General features: G+C 34.6%; 2 protein-coding genes and 1 non-coding gene across 3 annotated transcripts; 1 reads left to right on the forward strand and 2 right to left on the reverse strand.

Annotated features, from left to right (window-relative positions):
* Positions 1–1,046: 1,046 nt before the first annotated feature.
* On the reverse strand, positions 1,047–4,844 carry LOC133316558 (MDIS1-interacting receptor like kinase 2-like). Its single transcript, XM_061518318.1, has 2 exons — positions 1,970–4,844; positions 1,047–1,402 (listed from the first exon to the last, which is right to left on the reverse strand). The coding sequence occupies exons 1-2, from the start codon at positions 4,842–4,844 to the stop codon at positions 1,047–1,049; spliced, it is 3,231 nt and encodes a 1,076-aa protein (XP_061374302.1).
* A 4,980-nt stretch (positions 4,845–9,824) lies between these two features.
* On the reverse strand, positions 9,825–9,931 carry LOC133316560 (small nucleolar RNA R71). The gene has a single exon (XR_009752227.1). It is a non-coding gene; the product is annotated as a small nucleolar RNA R71 (small nucleolar RNA).
* A 1,148-nt stretch (positions 9,932–11,079) lies between these two features.
* LOC133316559 (uncharacterized) lies at positions 11,080–11,634 on the forward strand. Its single transcript, XM_061518319.1, has one exon. The coding sequence runs from the start codon at positions 11,080–11,082 to the stop codon at positions 11,632–11,634; it is 555 nt and encodes a 184-aa protein (XP_061374303.1).
* The last annotated feature ends 10,904 nt before the right edge of the window (positions 11,635–22,538 follow it).

A 22,538-nucleotide genomic window follows, 5' to 3' on the forward strand; every position in this document is an offset into this window, starting at 1 on the left:
CATCTGATAAACCACTTTCAATTACTATTTCCCGCAAATTCACTAGTTTCTTAGGTCTAACAATCCAAAAACCCTTTGTTCCACTGCTTCAGCTAATCTTTATTGTAAATAAGTCATAAACTTCATCATGAATTTGTCTTATTTCTGAATTCTCAACAGAGTCAACACTACAATCTTCCCTCCAACCAAATTGATTGTAAAACATGTGGAACAATGATGAGGCCACAAATTTTCAAACCAGAAAGGACTAAGACCTCAAAGATTTGCAACATGTTAACTTGAGATATAAAATTGGATTACATTATAAACTAACTCTATTTCGAATACTGATTCTCTTGCTTCTTTTATTTCTATACTTTAAATACTATAATCTTCTTCTCCCTTTACCTCCTAAAGCTCCTCTCTTTTCTCTCCGGATTTTTCATCACCTCAACCCTTCTCCTTGTTGCCCTTCATACATTCAATCCCAACCTTGTTCAAAAAACACTTGTTATGAGTTTTATGAGTCCAAATTGTTTTTTTCTTTCTTTCTGTTTTACAAACTTTTCTAACATGGATGCTTTCTAAACCTGATGACAAAGATGAGAAAAAAATCGTGCACTTAAAGATCTTGCAGCATATCTTAATATGTTCCAAAAAAAAATTCAGCCATGAATCAGTGGAAGAGCATCCAGAAGGCTTTGAAGCACTAGATGATGAGTGTTCAGGTGAAGAACGAGAAGATTTTTATCCAATTGAAAAGCTATTGTGACTATTGCAGAAGTTAAGAGCCTATAAAGCTTCTTCTAAGAAAATGTTGTGTTAGAAGATATGTCATTATGTATTGTCAAAGGGAAGACAATGAAGTCAAGCCACTAGATGCTGAAAAACCAATAAAGTTGCAGGAAGTAAAGAAAAATGACCCTTCAAAAAATGGATCCAAAGCCATGAGTAATAGAGACATGTAAACTAAGGATAACAGTGATGAAGAATATGTTGCAGCATTCAAGGTTAATCATTACACAAAAGAATAAAACAAAGCAAAACACTTGAATACTATATATGATTCAGTATAGTTGTCCTAGTCTAATCATGGGAAACTGGTCCACTAAAGGTGATTTTCCTATAACAAGTGCCTTAGATACTTGATCCATGCTTGGTCGAGAACGTGGACTTTCACTCAAGCAAGCAAATGCCAACCTTGTAATCAATATCACCTCACCATCAATTGGTTCCAAAGGTTGAGGAGGCCTTTGATCTATGACATCAATCAATAGCAAATCATTAGCCATTGGTGATGTAGATGGTGACATAAATGAAGAAATAAGATCTCCTGGATGCTTTCCCATAATGATTTCCAAAGCAAGTACTCCAAAACTATAAACATCACATTTCTCAGTCACTTCCATTGTCTGGGCCAGCTCTGCAGAAAAAATTAAAAGATTTGAATGTTATATTATGCATAAAGCAATTTGGCTTTCAAATATTAAATCAAATATAGTATGCTTGTATTTTTTAAATGAATTCTGATATTTGCAAATCATTTTTTTTTTTTTTCAGGGTGTCCCCACTCGTTTAGATGAGACTAATTCCTTTCGTAGAGTAGAGCGCAAAGGTTTTTGCCACTAGTCCCAATATGTTTCGCTTAGGTTTCTAGTTTGATTCCTTGATGAAGCACTTTGGAATTAGTGGCCAAAACCTTCGTGCTTTATGCCACAAAAGAAATTAGTCTCATCCAAATAAGTGGAAACATTCTTGAAAAAATAAAAATAAAAAAAGTGGTGTAAAATAAAAATAATGTGATCATTTCCATTTCTTCATAATAAATTATTAGTAGTACTGAATGAAGCATCAACTAAAACTATAAATATATGATTCACTTACTGCATTTACTTCATTCTTTTTAATGTCACATGAGTAACACATTTTTAATTTTAGCAAGGGAGTATGTAGTAAAATAATAAGTAAAAATTAACTTCTAAATTCTAACCTGGAGCAGCATATCCAAAGGTACCAGCAAATGGGGTCCAACTACTTGAACTAGGCTTCAGAAACTTAGCAGTCCCAAAGTCAGAGACATGAGCTTCATATTCAAGATCTAGAAGAACATTCTTGCTTGATATGTCACGATGAACTATAGGAGGTGAACAATCATGATGCATATAGGATAAAGCATTGGCCACTCCTTTAACAACATTCACCCTCTTTTTCCACTCAAATGCAATTGCTTGTGTGTCATTGATTAGTACTTGATCCAAGCTACCCCCTTCCAAGAACTCATACACCAAAAATGAGAACCGTAAATGAGTACAAAAACCATGAAGCTTTACAATGTTCCTGTGTTTGATTTCTGTCAAGGTTTGAATCTCACTTTTAAAAGCCTTTAAACTGAAATTTGACTCTTCCTCATCTGTCACCGAATGAAATTTTTTCACAGCAACAACAAGGCCTGCTGGTAACATAGCCTTGTAAACATATCCTTGACTTCCCATTCCAATTAGATATTTGTCATGAAAATTCTCTGTAGCTTCAATGATATTTTCAAACATTATTTTCCCATCATAACTCCATATGGAAAAGGGTACTACTTCTCTAGAGTGGCTTTCTTCCTTTCTTTTACTTCTACAAAGAATATACATTGAAATTCCCACCCCACAAAACATTAGTATTATTGCTCCCAAAATAGGGAATACCAATAGGATGACTTTGTTGCTCTTTCCACTGTGGTTGGTTGGGCAAAGAACCAAGCCTGTGACATTTCCACACAAGCCTTTGTTATTTTTTAATGATTCAATTGGAGCCTTAAGAAAGGCTTGATTTTCAGGAAGTGGCCCTTCTAACTGGTTGTATGATATGTTGACAGAAATCAAGCTTGACATGCTGTTAAAACTGGATGGAATGGTGCCAGAAAGATTATTGCGTGAGAGATTCAACCATTGCAAGTGCTTCAAATCTCCAAGCACTGTTGGTATTGTTCCACTCAATAAATTCCCACTAAGATCAACAGATTCAAGAGGTTGTAATTGGCCAAATTCAGAGGGAATGCTTCCATTTATTTTATTGTTGCTCAAATTCAACTCAAGTAAATTGGATAAGCTCACAACTTGGTTTGGTATTGTGCCACTCAACTGGTTTCCTGCTAGATCCAAGTGTTGAAGATTCTGTAGCAATCCTATTTCTCTGGGAATGTTTCCTGAAAAATGATTGTTGCTGATCTTGAGTTCAACTAAACTTTTCAAATTCCAGAGTTCCTTTGGAACCTTTCCTGTCAAGTGATTGGATGAAAGGTGAAGCCTTCCTAGTTTGGTTGCACCAACAAGTTCTACTGGTATACCACCAGATAGATTATTGTTGGATATCATGAAGCTATCAAGATTCATGCACTTCCCCCAGTTTGTTGAAATGTGGCCATAAAATTTGTTGTCACTCAGATCAATATACTTCAAATTTGGATATACACCAAAATCTTGTGCTATATCTCCTTCCATTTGGTTTCCCTCAAGCCTGAGTCTAACAATACTAGAGCAGTTCTTCAAGCTTCTTGGTACAGGACCCCTTAAATGGTTGTTATTAGCAGCAAAGACCTGTAGTGACCCACCAAAGCAGATTTGGGATGGCAAATGGCCAATGAGATCATTCTCAGATATTATAAAAGAACTCCAGTTGGTAAAGTTATTTAACTCCTTTGGAATGCTACCATTAAGTTTGTTGGTGGCCAATTGAAGGACAGTGAGCCTTGTCAAATTCCCAATACTGGCAGGAATGGATCCACATAGATTGTTTCCTGGGAGATTGAGGGCATCCAAATTGTTCAGGTTTCCTATAGAAGCAGGAATTGATCCAGCAAAATTATTAAACCCCAAGTATAATACAGTGAGCTTTGTCAAGTTTCCAACTGAGGAAGGAATGGATCCAGAAAGCTGGTTGTAATCAAGGGCAAGTTGTTCCAAATTAATCATGTTTTCTATGGAAACAGGAATTGATCCAGAAAGATTATTATGATTAATGTAGGCCAATGACAAGTTAGACATGTTCCATAAGGAGAGTGGAATTGGCCCAGACAAGATGTTATTAGGAAGGTAAAGTTGATTTAAATTGCTCATGTTACCAATTGTTTTGGGGATGGTACCAGAGAGAGAGTTCAATGAAAAATCAATGAGCTGAAGGTTTGTCAACATTCCAATTTCTTGGGGAATGGAACCAAAAAATTTATTAGCTCCAATAACTAGATACTCCAAGTTGTTCAATTTTCCAACCTCAGGAGGAATGTAGCCAGAAAATTTGTTGTTTGACAAATCTAGATATGATAAGTTGGACAAGTTTGCTATGGAATTAGGAATATCTCCATTTAGTTGGCATAAGGAAAGATCAAGCCTATGCAAACTCCTCAATGTCCATATTTCTTTAGGAATAGAACCGTGAAAAGAATTTATAGAGAAGTTCAGAACATTAACTTTGGACATGTTACCAACTTGTGGGGGTATGGTTCCATAAAATGAGTTGTTGTAGATATTTAGGCTGAGGAGGTTGGGGAATGAGGAGAAACTGAGAGAGAAGAGTGTACCTTTCAGTCCATAATTTGCAAGATTAATGGTTGAGACTGACTTGGATTTGTCACACTGAATTGCTTCCCATTTGCATGGACTATTAGTACCTGCCCAAGTTGATAAGAGAGCTTGGCTGTGATTTTCAAGGCTGTGTTTCCACTTTAACAAAGCATTTGCTTCACTATCTTCAGTTGTAACTTGATCATTCACAGTAACAGTTGAGGCAGACAGTGTTAGAAGGAAGCAAAGAAACATGAAGAGAACATGCCAGCATGCTAGAATCTTGATGGACTTTCCCTTTTCAAACATGGATACCATGGTTTAAGTATAAGAGGATTTTTGAATGATGAATACCATCAAGGATATGGTGGTGGTGATGATAATAGAAGTTGGAGTTGGGAGATACATAAAAGGAACTAACCAAATGGCATTAGTTAATGCATATAAGTCACAATACATGTAGCACACAAGATGATACAAAGGGATCAACATTACCTATCAAATATTTTGTAATTTATTTTTTATTTGAATTTTATTGATTGTTGTGTTATTTATACTTGTTTAGAATCTGGAAGTAACATGCATCTTGTACTAGTTGACTATTTTATGATTAAACATGTCTATTATATTTGGTGAACAGAGTCGTAGAGGCTCTTCTTTTGTAAGAGTTTCAACGAGGGATTATATATCATTGTCAAAAACTATCATCTCACCCACCAAATAGTCCCTCAAAACAATAGTTTCAATCTAATTTAATAATTTTTTACGTTTAATGTGTAATGACATATAATTATACGTAGGGGTGCTAAACGAGTCAGGGGCTTTTGGCTCGGCTCGTGAAGGCCTGAGCTTACATGTCTAAAATTGATTGTTGAACCCAGGTTTGGACTTGTATAAAAGCTCGTTTAATAAAAAGACCACAGGCTCCAATTCAAAAGCTCGGCCTTAGCTCAGGCTTGCCTAATATATTATTTATTTATTTATTTATTTATTTATTATACTACTTGAGATAGCCCTCTCTCTCTTCTCAATTCATTTCATCCCATTTTATTAATTAAACAGACTTTTTAAATGATTTTTTTTTATATTATGCTATTTGGATATACATTAAATTTATGAATATTTATGGAATTACTAGTGCTGTTGATTGTATATTTTGTTTGGATAAATTTTTGTTGTATTATTTTTTTTAAACAGACTAAACAAGGCTTTTATTTTTTGTAAATGAGTCAGGCCACAGGCTGATATTATATTCGTAACAGGTAACAGGCTAAGGCCAGTCTGACACATTTGAACACAGGCTCGACCCGTTAAGACCAAAGTTCGGCTCGGCTCGGCTCGTTAACGTCCCTAATTATACGATCTTATTTTATGTTTTTAATAGTATAATACTTTTAAATTAATAAGAATCTTTTATTTATAAGTTAATAACAATATCAATATATTTTGATAAAACAATCCTTTCTAAATAAGTATTTTATATTTGGAGTGTTAGATTAATTATTTTTTAAAAAAAAAATATGAAGTGATGCGACTTAAGTTTTTTCCATCAAGAAATTTCAACCTATTTGACATTGGAAAATTGTGGAAATTCCAACTTTTGTTTTCCTACTTGTGCAATTTTCTCACGATACCCAATTCATGGTGAATTTACTACAAGTTGATTGCATCTAATTATTCAAAAATATTTACAATTATTTGGCCTACCGACATCAATTTTTATATATAAAAAAAAAATTATTAACTATTTGACTTGTATTTTGTTTTTTGGATAGGATGACTTGACCTAATGTAAATTGATGTATCTAACTTGAACACAACATGGGAGTTGTATTATGCTATCGGTATCTATCCTAGTTATAGTTAGTCTAAATTGTGACATGTTTATTCACTGTTAGTTTTATAATTATTAATTTTTTAACCTAGGAATCACGTAAGTATATTTTACTATTCTTTTTATTTTAATACTTTTTTAATTAGTATTTATTTGATTACTATATGAATCATGCCAATGCTGAAGTCATTTTATTTACCTCCCAAACATTATATGAGTTGATATAACCATTTTACAATGGAAACCGTGATCAAAATAATATGGTATATTGACTTGGAAACAAGTCTTTTTCTAATCATTTTTCTTTTTTTATTTAATTTTTTGAACCATATAATAATGAATTTAAGATTGAATGTACATTATATTGATGTAAGTTTCAATATATACTTCTCCAAACATAAACTCATTTACCTTGATCTTTATCAATGCCTGACTTTTTCTCCTCCCAAATTTAATTATTAATTATTTATTCACTGCATTCATATTTACCTTCGTAACATTTCATTCTTGTTTAATCATCCGGACGTTTGAGGCCGTGTATTATGTGGTTTCATCTTCACAAGTCACAACATTCCATTGCCGAATTTAAAAGTTGTAATAAATATAAAATAAAATTTATACTTTAACTTCCTTATTAATTTTTAACACATTTATTAACAATATAATGTTTAATTTAAAAATGTGTTATTTGTATTATTTTAATCCTTAATTAAAAAAATTTATTTATGGAAGTTAGTTTTTGAAATTATCAACATATTAATAAGTATGTCCTTTCAAAATTGTTAACTTGTTAAAAAAAATTATTTTTTCAAAATTAATTAGTATAAACGTAAATTTTTATACATCTAACCGATACAAATAACATTTTCAAAATAAACTATATTATTTCACTCCTTTAGAATTTTTGTGAAGGAGTATCCTGTAAATTTTCTCTAAAATCACTTATTTTTCTCCCTTAAAGTTTCTTTGTGTAGAGGTCATGATTTCATCCTCCTTTTTTTTGTTGGACTTGTTTAGTGTTACATTTATGAGAAAAACAAGTATTATGTTGCATAACAATTATTATATAATGTTATAGAGACAATTATTATTTTTGGGTACACATGATGGTACATATATAGCTGGATCACACGTTGATAAATCTTTGGTTTACCATATTTTTAGGCTAAATTATACAAGGGATAGGATATTGTGACACGCAAGTTATGTTACATCCATGTGACACCCAGTCAATCTCACCGTTAGATCGCTTATGTTGATCCAACGGTTATATTTATTTCCATCTTTGTATGGTCATGATTTCCCAAATTTAAAGTGAAAGCATTAAATATGAGAAATCATAACCATACAAAGGTAGAAATAAATATAAAATATTAAATTTGGGAAATCATGACCATACAAAGATGGAAATAAATATAACTGTTGGATCAACATAAGCGATCTAACGGTGAGATTGACTGGGTGTCATATGGGTGTAACATAACTTGAGTGTCATAATATCATATCCCATTATACAAAAGTTGTGTAGTAGAATGCATGAAATTCAAGGTTTTACGACATATAAAGCATAAGATAGGAAATTGAGCTGACGTTTTGATAATATTTGCGTATTGAAGGTAAAACCACAAGAAATGGTGCTAAAAGTGTTAAAGAAATCATGACGAAGAAGTAGCGGCTCAATATGGACCAAGGGAAGCCAAAATCTTACAAGTTAAGGACCAGAATAGCACGCTCAAGCGCACACAAGGACGCTCGAGCGTTTGGAAGCAGGAAAAAAAGCCAAACTGGGCACATCAGGGCGCTCAAGCGCACAACAGCACGCTCAAGCGCCCAAGAATTCACAAGTCCAGAGCATTACACCAAGACTGAAGGAGGAATCCTGTTGCAGAGCGCTGGAACACTGAGGAACCAAGTCAACATCACACCAATGGAGGCTTGGGGTTCTCTTTTATTTATTGTTGTTTTTCAATTCAGTATGCTAGAGTAGTCTTTTATGTAGTTAGGGATAGATGGAACCCAATTGAATCTTTATGTTTATGAATTAAATTATCTCTGAATCCTGTTCTTTTTATAATTGAATAAATTATCTATATTTATTGCTTTCTATGAGTTTGTTCCTTATAGAATGATTTTGGGGAATTGTATGACAATAGGGATGCTGGTGCATGAACCCTGACTTGATAATTTATCATAATCCTTGTGATCTAGGGATAGACATAGAGTAATTATGCAATCTTGAAATTCTTGATCTTAATGCATGTTTTCTTGGGGAATAATCGGGAAACTAGAGTTCTTTCAAGATCACGTAGATTTAGGGTAACAAGGAATTGAGCCCTAATTAACTTATAAAGAATTGATTGGCAATATATTAAGAAACGGATTCTTGACTGTTCAATTCATAACATATTGAGGATGTTGGAGGAAGTCGAAACCGTAACTACGCTTGTTTTTAAATTCTTTAATCAATCATTATCTTTTCATTCATTCTTTTTAATTCTGAATTTTCTTTGATTGAATGCTATTACTTTTCTTTAATTTTCAAGTTCTTCAATTACAACTCTCTTCATCTAAATTCTTGATTGTCCAACTAAAACGCAATTAGCGAACTAGTGCTTGAAGATTATGATCCTCGTGGGAACGATCTCGTACTCCGGTACACTTTATTACTTTACGACCAGTGCACTTGCCGAGTCGCAACAAGTTTTTGGCGCCGTTGCCGGGGTTCGAATTCTTCAACATTAGAAGTAACTAATTAACTTTTAGATTGGACATTTTAATTTTCTGTACTTTAAACATTCTTCAAAAACATTTTTCTGCATTAAAAATTCTGCATCAATTTTCTGCATATTTAAATTTTCTGCATTCTTTGTTTATTTTTATTTTTATTTTCCTGTTTTTAATTTTCTGCACATTTTTTCAATCTTAGTTTATGCGAGGTACTCTTAACCCGCAAATCTTGCAAGTTTGATCCTGAGATAGAAAAGATCGAAAGGAAACTTAGAAAGGACGCAAAGGCAAAGAAAGCAAAGGAAGCAAAAGAAACCTCAAGTTCAACGGAATCTAAGGAGGAACCGATGGCAGAAAACAATCAACTCGCTCCAAGGACCTTAGGAGATTATATGACTCCGGCCCGAGTTCCACAGACAGCGAGCATTGTTAGACCGACCATAGAAGCTAACAACTTCGAGCTAAAGTCGGCATTGTTGCAACTGATTCAAAAAGATCAGTTTGCTGGAGGAAGCGCAGAGAACCCCTATAGTCATCTTGAAGATTTCTTACTTTACTGTGACACATTAAAAGTGAATGGAGTTTCTCGTGACGCTATCTTGCTCAGATTATTTCCATGCTCATTGAAGGATGATGCAAGAGCTTGGCTGCAGTCTCAACCTGAAGGAAGCATAACTAGTTGGGATGACTTAGCAAGAAAATTCCTGGCCAGATTTTTCTCAGTTTCAAAGATGGCAAGACTCAAAGCGGAAATCACCTCTTTTGAACAAAAAGAAAGCGAATCTCTGTACGAGGCTTGGGAACAATTCAAAAGATTACTCAGGAAGTGTCCTCAACATGGAATTGAAGCATGGGAGAAAGCAAGAATCTTTTTCCAAGGAATGACACCCAACACAAGAACACTGGTAAATGTTGCTGCAGGGGGCTCCTTGAAAATAAAAACTCCAGAGGAAGCACTAGAATTGTTGGAATCCTTAGCGTCTCAAGAATGTGACAATGCCCCTGTCCCAGTTGCACCAAGAAGAGCAGGAATTATGAAGCTTGAAGGCTATGATGCACTCTTAGTCCAAAATGAACAAATGCTACAAATGCACAAGAAACAACAAGAACAATTAGATGCTCTTAATAAAAAATTTAATCTTTCTCAAGTTTCTTCTGTTAATAATTCTAATATTTAATGTGGTATTTGTGCAGAAGCTCATGCTACTGAAGACTGCGACTTCATGAGAGCACCTGAAACTGCTGAAGTAAACGGACTCTGGTATGATCAGAAGAACCAGAATGATCTAGGGAGGAACCAGTATGGGAATGACTACAATCAATGGTGGAAGGATCAGAATCAACATCCAGGGTTGAGTCATAAATCCAACCATCAGCTCAATCTTCCCCTTCCAGTGCAACCACATGCCCCACAACAAAGTGACACTTCTGAGTGAGAGAAAGCTTTTGCACAACTATGCAAGACCACTTCTAATTATATTCAAGGTGCAAATGCTTTCAGAGAGGACACATCTGCTTTCATGAAATCAAGAAGCTTCCATAAGAAATTTGGAAATTCAGATTGGCCAGTTGTCGAAGCAATTTTCCGAGAGAGCTCCGGGTACTTTTCCAAGCAACACAGTTGTCAATCCAAGGGAGCATTGCAATGCTATCGCCACTAGGAGTGGGACAGTGATTCATCCTATAGAGGAGCAGCCCGAAGAAAAGAAGAAGGATGGAGAAGCATCAGTTGAAGAAGAGAAGGAAGAAAAGGAACATGATACAATTGAAGTTGACAAAAGCAATCCTGAAAAAGCTGAAAAGAAACTATTCAAGTAGGAGAAGAAGAAAACTCTAGAAAGACAGAACAAGCCATTGGATCTCTCCCCATATGCTTGAATCCCTTATCCTCAGAGATTAAAGAAAGAGATTCAGAAGCAGCAGTATTCACAGTTTCTAGACATATTCAGGAGGTTGCAGATCAACATTCCTTTTGCTGAAGCCTTAGAGAACATGCCCAACTATGCAAGGTTCATGAATGATCTATTATCAAGGAAGCGTAAGTTGCAGGAATGTGAGACGGTGAATCTGACGGAGGAATGTAATGCTATCATCCAAAAGAAGTTACCTATCAAAGTCAAGGATCCAGGGAGCTTCAGCATTCCATGCATTATAGGCAAAGTGGAAGTGGACAATGTTTTATATGATCTTGGAGCTAGCATCAATGTCATGCCACTCTCCATGATGAAGAAGCTGGGGATTACTGAAGTGAAGCCTACAAAGACGATAGTGCAACTAGCTGACCGTTCTTCAAAGCAAGCTTATGGCATCATTGAAGATATATTGGTTAAGGTTGACAAGTTCTTCATTCCTGTTGATTTTTTCATCCTTGAAATTGAGGAAGATGCCACAATTCCAATGATCTTCGGAAGACCCTTCTTGGCAACTTCAGGAGCACTAATTGATGTACTTAAGGGCGAGCTGATATTACGGGTAGACGGAGAGCAGGCAACTTTCAAGTTCTTTGACAAAGAAGTCCCCTCATCCGTAGCTCAACCGGAAGATTAAGTCTACTTTATTAGTGAAAAGAAAGGTGAAGAAAAACACAATGAGGAGTCTTCTCAAGAAATTAAGCCAAAAGTTAAGATGGAAAAGCCGAGGAGCAAGGGAAAGCATATAAATACCAAATTCAAAAGTCCTGAGACTACTTTACCTCATCCATATGCATAAGAGCATTATGGTAGGACATAATTTCTGAATGATGGAGCTTGGTCATCACCAAGATCATGCTTTGAGCCACCATGAAGTAGATCAGGTACGTCAGGCTCGTGACGTAAAAAGAGAGTTAAGGGGAGGCAACCCACCATTTTACTATTTTTAGTTTTAATTAAAAAATTTTCAATTAAGAAAAATACAAAAAGATAGGAGAAGGTGTTGAGACTAATTGCTATCATTAAGTGAATTTTACAGGTGAAGAAAATAGAACAAACAACAAGAGAGCGACTGGTTGTTTTTATTTCTTAACGCATTTTCTTTTTAGATTTAAATTTGTTGCTGAGGACAGCAACATTTAAATCTGGGAATGGGGAACGCGCAATTTATCTAAGCACAATTGAGTAAGCTGGAGGAACTTCATGAGCATACACAGAACATCCGGCTAAAACAGGGAACTATCTCAAATCTTTTCTCCTTTTCTTTAGCTTAATTCTTTTTGAATTGATTTTTTAATATTTAGTTTGTTTTGAAAAACCCCAAGCCACTATTTTTGTGAAAATTTTAAACTTTTCTCGGTGCTTTTAAATGGAAAAATGGTGGAAATTTTTTATCAATAATTGATTCAGAGCATGATGATGCACTTATTTGAATATTTTCATAATGAGCATCAATGTAATGATTTTCATGATTCATTCAATATTCTCTCTTTAGTGATGAATTTTTTTTAAGATAAAAAATAGGGGAATTACTGTGCATTCATAGTCGTGAGGTTTTGAGCCTATACAGAAAAATTTTATTGAGTGTGCATCCCACTGTATGAAAGACTCTAGAACTTGCTTTGTTTCTTGCTTGAATTAGTATGTGATATATTTTATAGATATGATTGGGGCATGTTCTTCCTTTAAACTAGATGGCCAAATAGCCAACTCTTGCTGATATTCCTTAGTTTAACCCCTTTGAGCCTAGACCTGTTTATTCTTTGAAAACCCATAAAGATGATTAAGCCACTTTCCACATACTCTCCTCACCTTAATTGAGATTGAAATTTCAGATTAAATTGAGAAAAAATGTTAGTTGTTAATGATATAAATTGTGAAAGAACAGGGAAAAAGGCAAAAGTCAAGGAAGTAAGGTTGAGTGGAATGAGAAAGAAAGAAATAAAGAAAAGGAAAAAATCCTCAGGAAGCAAAGTGAAAAGAAAGAAAGAAAGAAAGAAAAATTGTTCTGAGGAAGAGAACGACAAACAAGAGAAAGTTCAAAAGAAAAAGAAAAAGAATAGACCGAAAAGAAGAAAGAAAGTGTTTACAAAAAGTAAACAAGTGCATAAGTTCCTCTTAGAAATCTGAATTTTAATCTTGCAGCTCCTTCTCAAAATTTTCCTTCCTTTAGCCAGGCCAAGTTATAACCCTAAGAGAAACCTCTTGATCTATGAGATATGTCACAATACTATAGAGAGCGAGAATATAATCAAGCCTATGGTAGTGTTGATTCAGTGGGAAACGAGTGAAACACCAACCCTCTAAACAGTTGAGTGTGAATGAAATGAATTCCTAGTGAAGGAGTGTTTCAGTAAATTCTCTTTATTCTTGATCTTATGAAATTTTGTTACAGCTTTTAACTGATGAATTATGAATCTTGTTGATTGATGCATTAATTTCTAGAGTCTGAATGCTCTGTAATCATGTCTCTGATGAATCCTTCCTGTCAAATTCCATGCTTTTGAGATTCCTACTCCCTAATCCCTTAGTTTTATTTTGATTGATTGTTGAGGACAGCAATATTCAAATCTGGGAATGTTTGATGAACCTTTGGTTTACCATGTTTTTAGGCTAAATTATACAAGAGTTATGTAGTAGAATACATGAAATTCAAGGTTTTACAACATATAAAGCATAAGATAGGAAATTGAGCTGACGTTTTGATAATATTTGCGTTTTGAAGGTAAAATCACAAGAAATGGTGCTAAAAGTGCTAAAGATATCATGACGAAGAAGTAGCGGCTCAATATGGACCAAGGGAAGCCAAAATCTTACAAGTTAAGGACCAGAATAGCACGCTCAAGCGCACACAAGGACGCTCAAGCATTTGGAAGCAGGAAAAACAGCCAAACTGGGCACATCAGGGCACTCAAGCGCACAACAGCACTCTCAAGCACCCAAGAATTCACAAGTCCAGAGCATTACACCAAGACTGAAGGAGGAATCCTATTGCGGAGCGCTGGAACACTGAGGAACCAAGTCAACATCACACCAATGGAGGCTTGGGGTTCTTTTTTATTTATTGTTGTTTTTCAATTCAGTATGCTAGAGTAGTCTTTTATGTAGTTAGGGATATATGGAACTTAATTAAATCTTTATGTTTATGAATTAAATTGTCTCTGAATCCTGTTCTTTTTATAATTGAATAAATTATCTGTATTTATTGCTTTCTATGAGTTTGTTCCTTATAGAATGATTTTGGGGAATTGTATGACAATAGGGATGTTGGTGCATGAACCCTGACTTGATAATTTATCATAATCCTTGTGATCTAGGGATAGACATAGGGTAATTATGCAATCTTGAAATTCTTGATCTTAATGCATGTTTTCTTGGGGAATAATCGGGGAACTAGAGTTCTTTCAAGATCACTTAGATTTAGGGTAACAAGGAATTGAGCCATAATTAACTTAGAAAGAATTGATTAGCAATATATTAAGAAACAGATTCTTGACTGTTTGATTCATAACTTATTGAGGATATTGGGGGAAGTAGAAACCTTAACTATGCTTGTTTTTAAATTCTTTAATCGATCATTATCTTTTCATTCATTCTTTTTAATTTTGAATTTTCTTTGATTGAATGCTATTACTTTTCTTTAATTTTCAAGTTCTTCAATTACAACTCTCTTCATCTAAATTTTTGATTTTCCAACTAAAACGCAATTAGCGAACTAGTGCTTGAAGATTCTGATCCTCATGGGAACGATCTCGTACTCCGGTACACTTTATTACTTTACGACCGCTGCACTTGCCAAGTCGCAACAAGTTTTTGGCTTCGTTGTCGGGGATCGAATTCTTCAACATTAAAAGTAACTAATTAACTTTTAGATTGAACGTTTTAATTTTCTGCACTTTAAACATTCTTCAAAAACATTTTTCTGCATTGAAGACTGTGAATGGATGGTGTATTACGCTGGGAACACCAAGCTAAGCACATTCCAAATAAAAACATGTAATGAGACTCATACATGTTGCAGAGTCTTCCAAAATAAAAGGGCTACTCGAGATTGGGTGGCCAAGAAATTAGAGAAGAGGATATTGTCACAGCCCAATATGTCCAAGTCAGAGGCATTTGAGCACATGAAGGAGAAATACAATGTTCACTTGAATCTAAAGAAAGTAAGCAAGGCTTTGAAAAAAGCAAAAGGAACCATTGAAGGTTGTGAGAAGGAACAATATGGAGGACTAAGGGAATATCTTGCAGAGCTATTAAGGAGCAACCCTGGATCCACTTGCACAATGCAAGTGACCCCTCAACCTATTCCACAAGCACTGCCAATATTTGACAGAATGTACATTTGCCTTGGTGCTTGTAAGAAGGGCTTCAAAGCTAGTTGCAGGCCTTTAATTGGGTTGGACGATTGCTTTTTGAAGGGCTACTATGGGGGTCAATTATTGAGTGTTGTGGGTGAGGATGCAAACAAGCAATTTTATGTGATTGCCTATACCGTGGTTGATAATGAGACAAAGGATAATTGGAAGTGGTTTTTTACCTTATTACAGGAAGACTTAGGGGATCAAGGGGTTTATGGTTGGAACTTCATATCAGATCAACAAAAGGTATCACTTTATGGCTTATGAATTCATTTATTTATTTGAAATTGTTGTGTCCGGATTGTATTATAACAATCTGTTTCATATTCGCATACAGGGACTTGTCCCAGCTTTGAAGGAAATTATGCTAGGTTTACATCACAGGTTCTGTGTCACACATGTCTGGAAGAACTTCATCAAGCAATGGAAGGATAAAGAGACAAGAGGAATTATGTGGGAATGTGCTAGATGCACCATTGTTCCCTAATTTGAGAAGGTGAGCGAACCAGCTTGGAAGTATCTTGACAACATATATCCTTCTTGTTGGGTTAAGGCATACTACAATCACTGGCCTAAATGTGACAATATTACAAATAACATGGCTGAGGTGTGGAATTCAAAGATGGTGAATTATAGGTCCAAACCTATAATGACTTTATGTGAGGAATTGAGGTGTTACATAATGCGAAGGATGGCAGCACACAAGAGGATTCTGCAAACATTTAGGGGCAAGATTGCACCTGCACAGCAGAAGAGGCTGGACCAGTTGAAGGTTGCAAGCAATTCTTGGACACCAACATGGACTGGAAACTTGGTCCAAGATGTGTATGAAGTCTCTGGAAAAGGTCAACGTGTTGGGGTGAATTTAACTCAACAATCTTGTAGTTGTGATGTTTGGCAGCTGATTGGATTGCCATGTGAACATGCTATTGCTGCCATTGCACAAAGAATGAACCTGTAGAAAATCATGTTCACCAATGGCTGACAGTGGATGCTTTGCATGCCACTTATGAACACACACTCAACCCAGTCAATTCCCAACAGTATTGGCATGCTTGTGATGCCCCAAAACCACTTCCTCCACGCTTGAAATGGCCTATTGGACATCCAAAAAAGCATCGCAAGAAGGATCCCACTGAAGAGCTTATGAAGACTAATAAGAAGCTTAGAAAGACTTACACAGTTTAATGTTCCAAGTGTGGTGAGACTGATCATTACCCCAAGACATGTAAGGGACCTGCTGGTCGTTCAAATTCAAAGACTAAACCGGTTAATGTTGAAGTTCAGTCAAGGACAGTTGAAGAAATATTCATGACTCAAGGATGCCCTGTACCAGAGACAAGCAGCAGCATGCAACAATTGAAGCTGAACCAAGTTCAAGAGCATCAAGAGGCAGCAGCCCACCTCCATGCAATCCTGCTGAGGTTGTGACCAATGAGACAGCAACTGCAACAAGTACTGGCACCAGGGCTAGATTCATGACCTTCATGTCTACACCAGGGTTCAGGCCACCAAGACTAGCCCCACATGAATGATTGAAATACTCTGTAATCACTGACATTAGGCCTTTTTTTTATGGCTCTGATATAGGAAGTGATTGGAATTGTAATTAGATCACTTTTTTGGAAATAGTTTGGTTATGGCCCTGTTGAAATGTGTCAGTTGGCTTTTTTTTGTATGCCTCTGGTTATGGCCATATTAAGTAGGAACACTTTGTTTTTTTGGAGCACTATTGTGTTGGTCTTAATGGAATTATGTCAGTTGGATTTTTTGGAATTGTATCTACGATGTGATGAAATTAATGGAAAATGTCTTGTTACTATATGTTTGATGTCATTGCTCTTTTTTGGATGTGGATTTTTTAAATTGGGAAACATATCATTTGTCATTAGTACTTGTACTGATGCACTTTCTTGTTTCTGTCAATACTGGTTACCATAATTTTGTTTGCTGTGTCACTTTGGGGTCATGTGTAGCATAACTGAACTTAGGCTCCATCAGTACATAATATCCCTTATAGGTCCTCAACATTTTTTATCGAGGACCTTTTTAGTCCTTGATTACTTCAACTTTGAGCCATATTAGTCCTTAGCAAATTTATCAGGGTCCATTTTAGTCTCTGTTAACCATGAGGTTACACCAATGCCACAAAAGGTGTTAGCAAACCAACTGGTCATTTCCCCTTCTGCATAATTCCCTCCATCATAGTCTCAGTTTAGTGTTCATAAAGTGTTTTGCATTTTTTTTTTCATGTCATTCAACTTTATACTATGCATTGTGCCAAAAAAACTAAAGTTCAAGTACATAAATCATATTATTACATTGCATGAATAACATCTCATTACATTACAACATTGGTCCTTCCATTAGAAATCTTTACAGTCCAAAAAAATACAACATGTAATGGTTAAAGGTTTAGGCAATTCTCAGCAGAACCACATTTTTTATTTCACTCCAGCCAACTAGCAAGATAAATACATATTACACAACAACAATGGATCCAGCAAACACCCTAGCACACCTATAGACATGCATAATTTCCTTCTCAACCCTTTCAAACTCTGTCTGCATCTTCATTGATAGGTCTTAAATCTTTATATAGTGGTCATTAATCTTCTTTTTGTGCTCATTCACCTCTGGATGCATTTCATCATTGCTAGAAATATGGAAATAGTTTAAACTATCAATCATATTTGACAAATTATAGTTTTGATAACTTCATGACATAAATAAATTAAAAGATAATCTTTTTCCTTGCAGCATTGAATTGCATCCTCGAACATTTTCTCAAGGCTATTTTACATGGAGAAATTTGAACATAATTCCAGAGCATCCACCGATTTCTCGTTGTATTGCTTCTTCTTAGCCTGGCTTGGGGCTTGACCACAACCAGGATACCAAAAATAAAATAAAAGAAGAAAACAATTTAAATATTAATTATACAATGAGATTAAAAGGAGATAATATGCATTTTACATGGAGAAGGACAAAAGAACTCATTTTACTGTTAGTATGGGAAATTCTGGATATTTGGCTGAAAAAAGTTCATATATCTCTCCCATAGGAACAATGAGTGAGTAATTATATCTATAAGACATTAACTGAATGAACATAAAATTTGAATATCTTACTTTATTTCTCTTCAAGTGAAGCACATAAATAATTTAGCACATAATTTTATCTAAAAAAGAATATCATGTGAAAAAAAGATAAATACAAATTTGGTATGGTTGTCTAGATTGAATCTTACCATGTTAAACGAGCCAATCATAGGAAATTATACAACCATTTATGATAAATTGGGAAGAATGAAAACCTCTCATGGACCAAGAAGTGTGTGGTTGTGTTAAAGCCTGGACCAAGTAGTCCATTATATATGCTGCTTTGGTATATAATCTTGAAAACCTTTATTTTTCAAATTTATTTGTCCCTAAAGTTGGCATCGTGCTCCTATTTTTTTGAGAGACTGGTTGTTGGACAAGTCTAAGCCCCCAATTACCTCAAGAGATTGTTGAATCTAAATAGGTTAGAAAGTCAGTTCACACAAACGGCACACTGTATCATATCTCCGGTTCACGCCACTTGATCAAATTTCTAGTTGATTCGCAAGAGAATGCACAGAACCAAGCAATGACAATAAGACTCTTAAGTTCACATTTCTATCATTATCACAATGATATTGGGGAAAGACGCAAGAATGTGATATTTGTTATATCTTCAGGTACCATGTTGAATATAGACAATAATTCTTGCGTCTTGTCCAAATATCCCTGTGACTTTGGTAGAAACGACTTTGGTAGAAACGACAAGAACGTAAGAGTCTTATTGCCACTTCACGATTCTCTGTATTCTCTTACGGATCAGCTAAGAATTTGATCAAGTGTCACTAGCAAGAGATATGATGTACTGCACCCTTTGTGTGAATTAACTTTCTACATCATTTAGACTCAGCAACCTCTTAGTTAATTGGAGGCTCAGACTTGTCCCCCAACTTGTCTCTGAGGAAAAAAAATATTAGCACAATGCCAACTTTAGAATCAAACAATCTTGAAAACAAAGAATATTCAAGATCAAATGGCAAAGCAACACCCATATATAATGGAGTGCTGGTCCAGGCTTCAAGACAACTATAATTGCTTCGTTAAATATTGATGCACTCAGGATGGTACAAATGTTTGCGAGAAAAAACTACCAATGACTCATCATCCCCATAGTTTGAACAATAATGAAACACCTGAAACAAGGCCATGAAAATCAAGCACTAAGATTTATCATGATCAACAAATAAGGCTATAAGTTATAGAATTTGTACATATTAATCATTGTTGAATGTGGTTGAACGAAGGCAAATATGCAATAATATCAATCAAAAGGCCTTGTTTACAATTCCAACCACTTCACCCAATGCAAATAGTTGGATAGTATCTCATCCAAAAGTAAATAAGATTTATTCTAGACAACAATAAAATTTTTACGTGGTTATAAACAAAATAAATCTCAAGCAAAAACTACATTATATTTTGCAATATATTTGAAAACTCATATTGCACACAAGCATATTCCCTAAAAATAATAGCTTCTTGTATGTTTGGATTAATTATCACTTTTGTGAGAGTTCGTGATATAATAAATGGATCTTTTTTTTAGTATTTCAATGATGATAAAATCCACCTTAAACCTTAATTCTTTTCACAAACACACAAATCCTGTAATATACAATCAAGAAATAAAAATATTAAAAATTATAGACAAAACTTGAACAAGGAATGTAAAGATACCAAAGAAAATAATAACATGAAACACTTATTTTACAATTTGGTATATTTTGAGTTCTTCAAAATCGTTGAGACACTGATTTGTTTACCAAATTTAGGGCTACAACAATCAACTTCTTAATAGTAAAATACGCGAATGATATGTTACAATAATGTAATAAGCCCATAATTCTAAACTCTTCAACAAATATATCAGCATCAATTATCATTTACCATTGAAAGAAAATCAACATCAAAAATAAAATTTTAGTGCGAGAGATACAAGGACGATACTAGAAAGTTGTAGCAGAATGAGAGAGAATGATAGATACCTAAGGTGTTGTGCGATAACACCTCTTGAACTTCATGCGTAATGCTCCTTGTCGACAACAAATTTGAAGGAGCAACTCAAAAAGCGGGAGAAGAAGAATGTTCTTTTAGGGTTTGTAACCTTTGCGGCAAAGAGAGATAGAGAGTTCACCTTTATACAAAGAGAAGAAGATAGAGATTGGGCCTCGAACTTTTGGGCTCACGTTACCGAACACCTTATTGAAAAAAAAAAAGTAAAGGTTCGTTTTTTCTACCATCAATGTAGATAAGTTATCTACGTTGAGCTCAAAACGACGTCGTTTTGAGATAGAAATCAAGGTATTTTTATAATTATATTTTATTTCAGGGGTATAATAGTCTTTTTCATTATAATTTTTTAACCCAAAACGACGTCATTTTGGAAGCAAATGTAGATAACTTATCTACATTCACTTTAGAAACATTAAAACCAAAAAGTAAAATATGAATAAAGGGGAATGAAAAAATAAAATAAAAATAAAGAGATTGGTGTTTGTCCTTTTAAATGACATATAAATATGTGGTATTTTAAGTGAGAGAAGGAGAGGGTGAAAGTTAGATTTTTTTAATTTAAATTTTAAATAAAAAAATACTAATTTTAACTAAAATGATCATCCTTGAAAAGAACAAACATTTTTCCCAAAAATGAATTGCCATTAAATTATACACACAACAACAATATATATATATATATATATATTTATATATATATATATATATGGGTTTAAATTCTTTTCTGCTACAGAAATTTTTTAACTCTCCCATTGACACTTTGAATTTTGTGTTTGCTTTTTTTTTCTTTTTTACAAATAATGGGCCCACTGTTTTTTCTATTAACAGAAAAATGAACAGTCTCTCCTATGAAAGGAGAGACATAAAACTCTATATATATATACGAATTTTTTTTTTCTTTTTTACAAATAACGGACCCACTGTTTTTTCTATTAACCAGAAAATGAACAGTCTCTCCTATGAAAGGAGAGACATAAAACTCTCTCTCTATATATATATATATATATATATATATATATATATGGATAAGATCCTTTGGCACCAGTGTCAAATCTAAAGTTTGACACCTCACCTGTGAGTCGTTAGATCAAAAAAGATCAATGGTGCCACATGCTTACAAATCAAAGTCGTTGATATTTTTTGATCTAACGGCTCTCAGATGAGGTGTCAAACTTTAAATTTGACACCGGTGTCAAAGAACCCTGCCCCATATATATATATATATATATATATATATATATATATATATATATATATACCAGATATAATATTTTGTCCATTTATCACATTATAACTATGTGCTTCAAAAAATACATAGTTATAATATTAAAAATGGAATTTATGAGAGTTATTGTGCAGAGTTTTGGGGTTGAGCTTCATTAGAATGTGATGAAAATGGCAAAACTGGTTTTTTTTTTTTTTTTGGTACATTGCCAGGAGGTATCCCCATCCAACCTTCTCCGGGCACCATGCCCTCGGGGTACGGCCCGTTTGGGCTAGCCCTTCATTGTAAGGGTGGGTGCACTAAGCTTCGCAACCGGAGAAAGGACGAGACTAATCCCTCAACCGAAGATTTTTTGGCTTATCCTCTGGCCCCAAAAATTTTCCAAGAAATTACTTGAGGCATGATTTGATCTCTGCACCAAGCAATCCTTTGGAAGCTCAGCTGCCAACTGAGCTACCCTTGGGTGTTGGCAAAACTGGTTTTAGAATACGAAACCATATAATAAAGGGAATTTCAACAGCCAACCAGTAGAAGAAAGGTGAAGGTTACTGACTCCATGGGCCGAATAGTCTCAAAAGGCCCTATTTTAATAGACTAAATGGCCTGGTTTTGTTGAGTTTTTGCTTTTGCTTTGTTTTTTCTTTCTAATTTCACTTTTCTTTTAGCAAAATTAAATATTGTAATGAACATAAAATTAAAATTTATACGTTATCTTCCGTATTTTTTAACACATTTATAAACCATTACCGAATAAAATATGTTATTAACTCATAGCCGGCTCAAACATTGAAATTTATGGAGTCGACTTGTCTCGAAAAATAATTATGGTTAATTTATCAAAAAA

The sequence above is a fragment of the Gastrolobium bilobum genome, unplaced genomic scaffold (assembly GCF_033153095.1).
Source record: "Gastrolobium bilobum isolate Gb01-03AN ecotype WA unplaced genomic scaffold, APGP_CSIRO_Gbil_v1 utg162542, whole genome shotgun sequence".
NCBI lineage: Eukaryota > Viridiplantae > Streptophyta > Magnoliopsida > Fabales > Fabaceae > Gastrolobium > Gastrolobium bilobum.